This window comes from Sminthopsis crassicaudata, chromosome 5 (assembly GCF_048593235.1).
Source record: "Sminthopsis crassicaudata isolate SCR6 chromosome 5, ASM4859323v1, whole genome shotgun sequence".
NCBI classification, from domain to species: domain Eukaryota; kingdom Metazoa; phylum Chordata; class Mammalia; order Dasyuromorphia; family Dasyuridae; genus Sminthopsis; species Sminthopsis crassicaudata.
The window spans coordinates 91,251,156-91,262,778 of record NC_133621.1 but is presented as its reverse complement, the minus strand read 5'-3'; the positions used below and the strand labels follow the sequence as shown (position 1 = coordinate 91,262,778).

At 41.1% G+C, this 11,623-nt stretch overlaps 1 protein-coding gene across 2 annotated transcripts; it reads right to left on the bottom strand.

The window, feature by feature from the left end:
- Positions 1-2,932: 2,932 nt before the first annotated feature.
- Positions 2,933-8,592, bottom strand: RARRES2 (retinoic acid receptor responder 2). 2 transcript variants are annotated; one of them, XM_074267547.1, is made up of 6 exons: positions 8,473-8,592; positions 6,448-6,673; positions 5,261-5,365; positions 3,674-3,772; positions 3,337-3,464; positions 2,933-3,117 (listed from the first exon to the last, which is right to left on the bottom strand). In XM_074267547.1, the coding sequence occupies exons 2-5, from the start codon at positions 6,643-6,645 to the stop codon at positions 3,348-3,350; spliced, it is 519 nt and encodes a 172-aa protein (XP_074123648.1). In that variant the 5' UTR covers positions 6,646-6,673; positions 8,473-8,592; the 3' UTR covers positions 2,933-3,117; positions 3,337-3,347. The 2 variants fall into 2 exon arrangements, with proteins under 2 accessions (XP_074123648.1, XP_074123649.1); XM_074267548.1 differs by lacking the exon at positions 8,473-8,592 and adding an exon at positions 7,314-7,335.
- Between the last annotated feature and the right edge of the window lie 3,031 nt (positions 8,593-11,623).

Here is an 11,623-nt window from a genome sequence, read left to right as displayed (position 1 = left end):
TGTTTAGAAGACTTCCAAGGATATGAAATGAACTTTTGAAAAGTTGTAATTATTTTTAATTTACTTTTTATTTGGGAGATTTTATTTTTTAAAAGTATCTTTATGTTGAACACTCAAAACAGTACCTCCATATACAAAGCAGAAAACAGAAAAGTTGATTGAGTACGATATTCCATTTCATGTAGGCCTTGGTTGTTTTGTTGATTCTCTTTTTTTATCCCTCAATAGTATTTTATTTTTTTCAAATATATGTAAAGATAATTTTCAATATTCCTTTTTTTGTAAGACATTCATTTTTGTATGCCAAAGTTTTCTCCCTCCTTCCCCATTCCCCAAGCAATCCAATATAAATATGTACAAACCTTTTCAACATATTTCCATGGTGTTTTATTGATTTTCTAGACTTAACAAAGTAATGGAGAAAATGTTTTAATAATGCAGACTAAATTTGAAAATGTTCTTTATTATGGAGGTTGAATATAAATCAACACATGCTATGTTCATTTTTGTTTTCCCTTTTTTTTTCTTTCTCTCTACAGATTTTTCCTTTTTTTTTTTTATTTTCCTCTCCCAACATGATTCATAAGAAAATGTGTAAAAGCAATGATTGTACATGTATAACCAGAAAAAAGTTTCCATAAACATTTTTTTCCTAGAGCATTTACCCATATACTATTTCTTCAAGGATCAGATTAGTTTTGCCTGCAGCTATTCTTTCACTTATATTATCCTTTTTGAATCATCCCTATTTGTTTTGCAGTTGAATTTGGTATATTTCTATGCCAAACCCTGTGTTTATTTAGCCCTCTTTTGTCTATTTCCAATTAAGAATAAGGTTCATCTAGGGGCAGCTAGGTGGCTCAGTGGATAGAGCACCAGCCCTGAATTCAGGAGGACCTGAGTTCAAATCAGATCTCACTTAACACTTCCTAGCTGTGTAACCCTGGGCAAGTCACTTAACCCCAGCCTCAGAAAAAAAAAAAATAATAATAATAATAATAATAATTGATGAATAAGGTTCATCCTCCTGAATACTTGCTCCTTTCATCCCTTCCTCAACATTTGCATACTTTTCTTCTCACACACCCCAATTATGAAAAATACAAAATTCCACACCTCTCCTTCTTGCTCCTCTCCTTAATATTTTCAAAGCTGTTAGCACTGAATGTGGCACATAGTAGACTCTAAATAAATACTCATTCCCTTCTCTTCCCTTTTCAAACCTTCAAAGTAGAACTAGCTCTTCTCCCAGGACCTTTGGATTTCTTATTTAATTTGCTCAGCATCCTTTGAAGACATTAATGTTCTGAAGGAACACTGGTTTCTTCTCCCCTTATTGGAACATTAATACTGATGTAATAGAGCTTCTAGGGGAGACAGCAATAATTTTAAGGTCCCCTAACCTTAGGGGCCTCCTGTTCTAACAAGTCAGTGATTCTAAATCTTTTGGCTTTGTAATCCTGAGGCCCTCTGACCTAAGAGTTCTGTCAATAATTATAAAAGTCCTCTGGACTAGGAATATAATAATATTTCTTCTCTTAGACTTTAGGGAAGATATATTGATGAGATTTAGGTTTTGGGGTTCCCTTTAGTAGGGAACCAAATGATAAGGTCTAGATTTAGGGAACCAAAATGAGATTAGGGTTGCTGGTGGTCAGAGAGTTAAATGATAAGGTCTGGTGGCAGGTTCAGGGTTCAAGGAACCAAATGGAGAGGTTTGGCTCTCCTGCACCCCCTTGGGATTTGGCACAAAGGTAGAGAGTTTGGGGAAACTCCCTTTTGGTGGTGCAGAGATTCTCTGTAAAGGAATTTACAGACCCGAAAACCTAGATTGATAAAAGGTTTAATTATAGGGATTGGGAAGTAAGGTTAAAAATCCTGACAGAGAGGCATAAAGTCTGGTTAGGGAAATAGGTGAGAATAAAGAGAGGATAACACTGGAAAATATTATTCCAGCGGGCAGAGGTTTCCTTGGTTATAGCATGGTATAGCCTAGCATGACACAGCATGGCATGTTTGGAACCTCTGCAAAGAGAGGATTTTAGGTTGGCTCTTTTATAATAGGAACTTTGGCTAAAAGCTGAAGGGGGCTTGTGGGTGGAGTTCTACAAGCTGGGTTTCAGCTTGGGCTGGAATTTGAATAGAATTCAATGAGTTTCAGGAATGAATCGACCCCACCTAGATAACAGAATGAAACTGTCTTGTTTGCTTTCTCTCAGGGCAGGGTCCCTCACTGAGGCAGAGTTAAGGGAGATTTTCTCCTTCAAGGATTTTTAGAGTTTCAGGTCACTTCTTCAATATTAGTAATCCTGAGACTATTGTTCTAACAATTTGCCAATGATTTCAAGTCTTCTGGCTTTAGAATAGTCCTACAAACATTACTGTCTGTTGGTCAGTGATAACCAAATTCTAGAGACCACTCCTTGGTTCTACCCCTAGGCTATAAAATTAGCGTATTTATAACATGAAGAACTAGATAAATGTGTCTCCTGTTTCTTTGCTAAATTCTCTTGGAATTTAGATCTCTTCAATTGGCATTACAATTACAATAAATTTTGCATCTTAACTTAGAAATGGGTTCAAGTCTGCAAATTTTTTGGAGATACCTCATGACACAGGTCTGTGACCTCAACTTTTAAAAGTGCAATTACTTCCTGATATATACTATTCTGATCACCTTGAGAATCCTCCCTTGTAACAAAGAAAGACAATTCATCAAAACCAGCTGATAAAACAAGTCATTTCACAACATATGCAACATTTTCCCTCCCTCACCCTGATAAGCCACCACCTCACTATAGAGAAAAGAAAGGCAAGTTTCATCCTCTGTCCCAAAGACTGGAAATGGGCCACTGCCATTTGTCTAAGTTCTGATGCCTTTTTTATGATGCCCATTTACTTCTAAGACATGGTGGAAGGAAGTAAACACGGAGATTTTCGAGAAGTTTTATTTAACACAACAAGGAGCAAAGGTGCTGTGCACAGGGTTAGCAGAACCTGGCCTTTTTTCCCAGGTGAGGTGGGATAGGGAATGCTTGCCCTGGTGGATAAGGAGGGATGTTGGGAGCCTTTGAACTATTCACTGATTTTCAAAGGCAATGAAATCAATGTAGCACCCTGGAGGGAACAGAAGAGAAATTCTTGAGTTAAAGATGAAAAAGATATTCTTAACTCCATTGCCACCTCTAATGGACTTTCCCAATGCCTAACTCTGACTTCATTCTCAGTCTTAGATCCAAATCCTAGCCTTATTCCCAATTCTTAAACCCATTATCCCTGGCTCTCCCTGCCCAGTATACAGCCATTTTCCCTCTTGCCTCCCAAAGGAAGTTTTACCTGCTTAGGCTTTAGCCAGAGTTGTGACTCCTAGAAAAGGCATATGTTCCAGGAAAGTAATAGCTGTGCGTTTCCTCACCGGCTCTTTCCACTTGAGTGCACTGGGTTTCCTGCTGCCCCTCGGGATCCTGTGGGTACACTTAGGCTTGGTCTCAACCACAGGGTTAAATAGAAAACCACTTCCTCCTATTCTGCCCCTGCCTCCTCCTCTTCTCTCACCATTCTACCCAATTCTGCACTTTTCACCCAGGTACCTTCTGGTAATTCAGGCTTTACAGTTCCCTTTTCTCTTTCTCCCTTCCTCCTTCCCCCCTAGAAATACAACATCAAGGCCTACCCTTTGACCCCATGGGGGCCCAATAGGGCAGTGAATCATCTGCTTCAAGACCCGGTCCTTGGAATCAAACTTGATGCAAGCCAAACAGCTCCTCTTCCGCTGGAATCATAGAAACAACAGTCCATGGATTGTAGCGCTAGAGCTGGAAGGAATCTTGAGGCACCTCTTTATTTTACAGATGAAGCAACTGAGACCCAAAGAAGAAGTGACCAGGTCAGGTCACTCAGGTAGCAACTGGCCAGGATAAAAGTCAAACCCAGGTCCTTTGACTGCCAATCCAGCAGTCTTTCTCCTATGCCACATTGGCTATAATAGATGAGCTAGTGCCAGGGAATGGAATGCACTGAGGACATGGCAAGTTGGAATTGTGGGAAAAGACATATGGGATCAGCTGTGCTGAGATGGAGAGCACTGGGGACAATGGGCTTATTTCTTGGCTAACAGGCACCAGAAATTAAGGGGATGTTGGCATTATCCATGACAGGTTGGTATAAGTGGAACACTAAAGCTAGTTAGTGCCTATAACCTCCTCCATCCTCCAGCTTTAGGATCTTAGAAATAATGTAATCCAACCCCCCTATTTTACAAGTCCAAAGGTTATTAAGACCCAGAGAGATAAAGTGACTTGTTATGGTTACTACAGAGCTAGGCCTAGAATTAAAGTCTATAGATATCTGGTCCTATATTCTTTTCACTTCCCCTAAGCTTGATTAGTTCTAGTTAAGCTGTGGTATTTAGGTCTATACTAGTTCTGTCTTGGATTTACTCAGGGGGCTAGATTAGGAGTACCTCATTTTTAAGGATCAAGGAAGCTTAGGGAATTCAGTAGTCTTGGGAGATCTGAAACCAAATCCTGTCCTTTTGGTCTATCTAATGTCTTGAAACATAGAAGTGGTAGGTAGAATCAATCTTTCTTTCTGGGGACCTTAAAGCAAAGCTTCACCCAGGACCTGTCCCATACTACATCAAAATTGCTCCTTATATAAACAATCATATTTCTTCACTGTTATTCTTGAAGACTAAGTTCATTCCTACCCTCATCCATCGAAGCAACTCATTTGCAATTGGCTTAACCTCCAGAAAGCTGCCTGTCCACCCCTCCCCACTCCCACTATGGGGCTGTTGTCACTGCCTTCCAAGATGAGGCTTATTATTCTTCTTCCTCTCCCCCAAGTCACACTGTCACACACACAAAAGCCAGGTTTCCATGCCCTATCTCTTTGATATACACAAAAGAGGTACGTATTCTATTATACAGATAACCCCTCCCCATTTCTCTATTACACATACATGCAATGCATGTCCTGTTATACTTCTAAACACACAAAAAGACACAAGTTCCACTGTATATACATGATGCAGTCAAAGGCTTATGTCTATAAATACAAAAATAATATCTCATCACATATACACACATTATGACACAGGGATCAGTTATAAATGCAAACGCATACATTCCTCTGTCCCATTACATACAGACAGAAGTGTTTCCTTGTATATATTTAAGTACATAGAGACTCAGATCTATGTCCCTGAAACCACACAAATACATATACATAGCAGAGGGGACATTTGACCTTCACTCACCCCATTGGGTTTGACCTTGCACTCAGCATTCCTCCAGTCCTTCTTTCTGCAGCTGGTCTGCTGGAGCCCAAACTCCAGTCGGACAAATGTCCCTCCAGGGTATGACTGAGGATAGACACAAAGGTGAACCAACTCCTACCATTCCTGGAACCTGTTCACCTCCTTTATCTTGTGGTTTGTAGGCTTCTCTAGGGTTAGAGGCATTATCTTACCACCCTCCACTCCTTGCCTAGCACAGGTTTCCATAAACAGGAGGTGTTTAATGAATGTTGGTTGCATTCTACTGGTTTTCTTTTTTTTTTTTAATGCTACTATATTGCACCATTGTTGTTCAGTCGTTTTCCAAGCATGTATCACTCCTTGTGGCCCTTTTTAGGGTTTTCTTAGCAAAGATACTTAAATGGTTTGCCATTTCCTTCTCCAACTCATTTTTCAGGGGCAAAGAGGGTTAAGTGCCTTGTCCAAGCTCACATAGCTAGGAAATACCTGTAGCTGGCTATGCACTTGGGTCTTCCTGATTCCATATCAGCACTCACTCTCCTATGCTACCTGCCTGCCCAACTATAGTGCATTGCTTTCCCTTAAGTGAGATGGCTGTGAGAAGATGATACCCAGTGTGGCACAATGGAAAGTATTGGATTTGCAACTGAAGATCTTGGGTTCAAATCCTGGCTCTGCCACTTTCTGTGATCTTGAACATGAGGTTATCTCTATAGACCTTGGTTTTCTCATCTATGAAATGAAACTATTGAACTAAATTGCATCATCTGTGGTCCTATAATATTTTCTTGGTATCTGGAGGCTTATAAATTCCCAAATCTTTTTCAAACTTTCTTGTTGGGCATCAGGTATTGTTACCAGAAGGTGTCATTGATAAATACGAGTTGTTCCTCCACACATGTGACCTGACCATAACTTCTCTATGTGTGTGCTCACTATTTCCATGAATTCTTTATGTATTTGTGAAATAGTGTTTCTTAGATGGGGGGGGGGGAGTGTAATATTCTATTGTGACTTGTTTTTACTGTGTTATTCTATTAACTGCCTTTACATAAAAACAAAAACAATAAGAAACTTGCCTGCTGGAGAAATATTTACATCTGTGGAATAAAATCCCACAATGTATCCCCTCCCAAAGCAAATTTAAGAATTTTCTCATTACAATCAAAGGGATCCCCCCTACTCACCATGTCACTGGCTCTGTCCACACCAATCTCCTTGAATGCCCACTGCACAGGTGGATGATTGTGGAACTTCTCCAAAGCCACCTGCAAGCCACGTTGTTGTGGCACTGAGAGCTCATCTCCTCTGGTTCCTGTGGGCCCCAGGGTACTGAGCCACAGGGCCAAGGGAAATAGCAACTGCCTCATTTCTTTTCTGCACATCACAGTCAATTGGATCCAGGCCAGGCACCTGCAAGATAAAACTTTGTCCATACAAGATTCCCCCACCAAATCCCACATTCTCTATTCTCCCTCCAGCCCTGTTTCTTCTCCTGTGTCGCCCAAACTCAATGTCATAGTTCCCTGCCAGTCCCTGCTGGTCTGCTCTTAGTCATTCTTCAGTTGTGCAGAAAGAAGCAGGTTCCAATGGGGAAGAAGTAATAGACTGGGGATGGAAGGCAGAGATTGATATAACCTTAGATGGGGACATCCTCAGGGAAGGTGGGAAAGTAGGGGGGCAAATATACTCTACCTAATGAAAAGAAAAGTGAACACAGAATAAAATTAAAAACTAGGACATCTTTCATGAAATGAGGAGCAATTAATGTAGCCCATTGCTGAATTTGTAATCAGAGAACTTGGATTTGAAATTCAGCATTGCTCACTCGGCAAACTCATTAGAGTGGGCTTGGCCAAGTTGTTTTACTAGGATCTTAGATTCCTAATTAATAAAATGAGGAAGGGTGATTGCTCTCCAACGTCCTTTGCTACTCAGTTCCTAGGACCAACTGAACCATAGCTGGGGAACCAGACAGAGTTTGTATGGAAATAGAGAGGGGCAGGGCTGTCAGCTGGTGTTTTTAGCACCATCCTAAGATACCCCTCCTCACCTGTTTGCTTCCCTAGATTAAAGATCTCTCCCAGTTCTGAATTCATCAAAGCCTAAATGTGGAGTAAGGGGAGGGGGGGGTATGCAAAAAGAGCTACTTCTTTCGAGTCCTTTTGGAAAGTGATAATGTGGGTTCCTGGATGCTCTTTAGCAACCTCTCTTTCTCTTTCCTTTCTAGCTTTCTCTTTTTAATAGCTCCCTTTCCTAGCAGGACTGATTGGGAAGAGCTGCTCTGAAGTTTCCCAGAAATTGGAAATGACGTCATAGCCAGAGCCAGGTTCCTAAGGCCCTGGAAACAGATTCTATCTTCCCTCCCACTCTCTGTCCCATTCTATTCACTCTACTTTAACATGCCACCCCTTTTTCTCAACTCTGTCTCTCTTCCCAGTTCATTCCACTCAGTATCCTCCCCCTTTCCCTTCTCTGACCCTCCTTTCCCTCATCCTCCCTCCCTCCCTCCCTCCTGTGGGGTCAGGTCAGTGCCCCAGAGTTTCCCAGCTCCCCCGAGGTCTTAGCTCCACCCCCATCCCCTGGCACTGAGAAGGCCTGGGTGGGAAGGAGAATAGAGAGGGAAGAGGAGAGACACACACTGAAGATGAATATTTTGGGGAGGACGTAAACACCCGAAGAAGGACTGAGCGAGTGTTTAACCCTCAGCATGCTAGGGCCTGTTCCTGGGCTGTCCAATGGGGCTTAGCCCTCAGCATGTTGGGGCCTGTTACTGGGCTGTCCAATCCAAGAAATCTTGGATCTCAACAAGATTTCAGCTCCCCTTCCCCCTGCAGAGCCTCCTGGTTCCTACAAACATTGCTTCTTTTCTAGCTTAGCTCCTTCCCAGAAAGGCTTCCTTATTTCTCTTCCCCTAAAGGCCTCCCCTTTTTATTTTCTTTTCTGGGCCCAAATCACTTCTGCTTTCTTTTTCTTTCTCCCAGTTTCTGGGAACCAGGTTGTCCTTGCTCTTTATCCCCCTACTTGTTCCACTGTGGCAGACCCCTTATCCCTGATAAAAGTTCCGAAGTTTGATCCGATATCCAGAAAAATGGGGATATAAAACTGGACTCTAGAGTCTGCTTTTCACCTCCCCTCTGACCCACCCTTCTACTTCCTCACCCTCCTGTACATCCCTCATTAAACTCCCCTCCACCTCTTTCCCACTTCACCTTCTTCTTTGCTGGGGCTGCTGGACCTCTCTTCTTAAGCTCCCGGTAGCCGTCTGCCTCTCCTCCCCTTAACCCCCAACCTCCGCCTCCCCAGCTCCTCCCCTGCATCTGGTCTCTGCCCCCATCTCCTCCCACCACTGGCTCCATGACACCCCCCTCCCCATTACCATCATCCAATCCTTCTAGGTCCTTACTCCCACAACTCCTGGGATGCCCTTCTGCCCTAACTCTGAAAGATCCAAATGGTCTCCCAAGCAGCAGCCCAGGCCTCTGTCCCTCTCCCAAGCCTCCCTTTTCTTCTTCCCTTTCCCTAACCCCACCCCCCATTTCCAAATTCAGGGAAGCTGGCCAGCTGGCTGGACCGCAGTCCAGGCAGCTAGCTGAGTTCCTCTACTAGGCTATGACATCCAAAAGGGAATTCTGTACCCATGAACCTACCTTTAGGGTAAATCCTGCCACACATCAGCCTTACCTAGTCCAGACTTTGACCAGGTGTTTGATCTCTCTCCTTGTTTCTAGACAGGGCTGCCTTTACACATCACATTTATCTTGCCTCTCCATTGCCAGTTCCAGGATCTTACACATATCTATCTAATCAGAAAATTCCTTCTAAAGCCATCCATCCCTTGATTTTACAACAAACATTTACTGAACCCTTACTATGTGCTCTGTGCTTGCACTGGAGATAGGAAGTAAATATCTCTGATTTCAAGAATTTATATTCCATGTTGGTGATAAGGATACATTTAAACAAATAAAGGCTATAGAAGAGACATATATTAGTCCCCTTGATAATTCTGGTGTAATTAGAGCTTGATTAGGAGAGCTTCTGCTCAGCCTAGTAAATCCCTCAATCAACTTGATGAAATTAAAGCATCTAGACCAGGGGTGTATTGGAATGAATGGTTTATGAAAAGGAGCTGCTAAATTTAAAGTGAATACTTAGAACTCAGAAATTGGCAAATGATAACAAATCAGGACTTGGTGTGTTGTTTGATTGTCTAGACTGAAGAAAATGATGGAGGAAATGTGATTAATGCTGATTAAATTTTAAAATGTGTCAAGCTTACTTTTGGGAAGCTATATATTAAATATCATCTACCAACATACTCCTAGACTGAAGTGTTGTCAGAATGGGGTGCATCCGTGTCACTTGCAGAAGGACAGTGAGCTCCTCCGATTTGGATCCCCAGCCTGGAATTGGTGAAATAATTGGTGATTTCCTGGAGCAGGATTATATACAGATTTTTGCTAGAGAATAGTGTGGTTTGTAAGAGCTCTCTCTTTGGTTCCTCAGAATATGGTGCAAGAAGAATTCAGCAAAGGATGGGGAGTGGAGAAGGGGAAGTTTCTTTTCCTTTCAACCCCATCAAGAGCAATATAGCAGAAGTTCATGGCAAACTGAGACTCTCAAATCTAGATGACTTCCACCTTCCTAATCCCTTTTCTGACCACAGGTTAGTGGTTAGTTTGCATATGTCCTAACTGGTCTATCAGCAACTAGGTCGCAAGGTTGATAGCAAGCTGGTTCTAAAAGTCAGGAAGGTCTGAGTTCAAATTTGACTTCAGTCACTTAATAGTTAATGTTATTTTGGGCAAGTCAATGAAACTTGTTTGCCCAGTTTCCTCATCTTTAAAATGAACTGGAGAAGAAAATGGCAAACCCTCCAGTGTGTTGCCAAAACAAAACAAAACAAAAACAAATGGATCATAAAAAGTTTGACACAACTGAGCAATTAACAATTGTAGTCAATTAACAAGCAGAAGTCAATAGACATTTATTATACTTTTCCTTTGTGCCAAACACTGTGCTAAGTTCTGCAGATACAAAGAAAGGCAAAGCAGCTCCTTTTTTCATTAGTATAATTTCACTGGCCCTTTGAGTTTCAAGACTGATAACAGCTAACAGATATAAGAGGTCAATCAATTGAATTCAGGAAAATTTTTGAAAGTAAAGTAGGGGACAAAAAGCAGCAGCCACTTTGGTCCCTCTGCCAACATACAGCTGCAGGAAAATGTAAACATTTCTAATTCTCAATTAAGACCAAGCTGCTAGGATAGAGAAGTTCCCTGGCATAATGTTGTAAAAAATTAACCATGCATATGTACTGTCAAAAAAATATGTTACAAATAAATAGATAGATAGATAGATAAATGATGCATAAAATAAAAATGAAAACATTACAAAGGAATTTAATTATAGTGAACTAAAGGATAAGAGAGAGAGAGAGAGAGAGAGAGAAAGTTCCCTGGCAGCAGGGGTAAGTAGCTAAAATGGCCATGGTGAAAAGAAAAGGAGACATCAAGTTGCCCCTAGGAAGAAAGTAGCAGATGGAATTACAGAAGGGGATTTCCAGACTTTAAACTCTGCACTGATTTTGACATTAGATGGTTTTCCCCTATGTCTAAAGCTGTAGCAAGAGCTGGAGTGTTTGTGACCTGGTAGTGACTTCCTATAATTTTAAAATCTAGATCCTTACTGAATAAGGAAATTGCCACTGATGAGAAAAGAAGACTGCCCCAAGTATTTTCGTTTGTATGAAGGTTGGGGGAAGGGGATAAGGGAGGAATGGAGAAAAGAGCCTGGAGAGTTAGATATGGGAAGTAATGACAATTGGTAATCTATGTAACATTTAAGTAATCTTTCCGCTTTTTACCACCCACTTATTTAATATAATTAAACTGTTTACTAAGAGAATAAGTTTTAAAGGGGCAGAAGCTTTTGATTGACATGTAAAAGAATGTAGTGGGTACACAAGCTAAGAGACCAATTTACATGCATGTCCCTGATAAGAGTTTTTTGGCCTGGGATCCACGGCTGTGGGGAGATTTCTGGACAACCTGAACTTGTATGGGGAAAATTCATTTTTTAAAATTTTCCCTAACTTCTAAGGGAAATCTTTTCCTCCCATTACGAATGTAGGCAGATTATCATGATAGGATTAGCAGTGCCTGGTACTTTGTCACCAGTAAAAGTCACTGATATTTTTCACATCATATTACAGTTGTTACAAATATCTTGAAATGTTATACCATGATATTGCATGTGTTCCAGTGTTGCTGTTTACCAAACAAATTTTAATAATTTATATATTAATAAATGAAAATAAAATATGTATTCTTTATTTTATGTTATGCACTTTAAGATTAT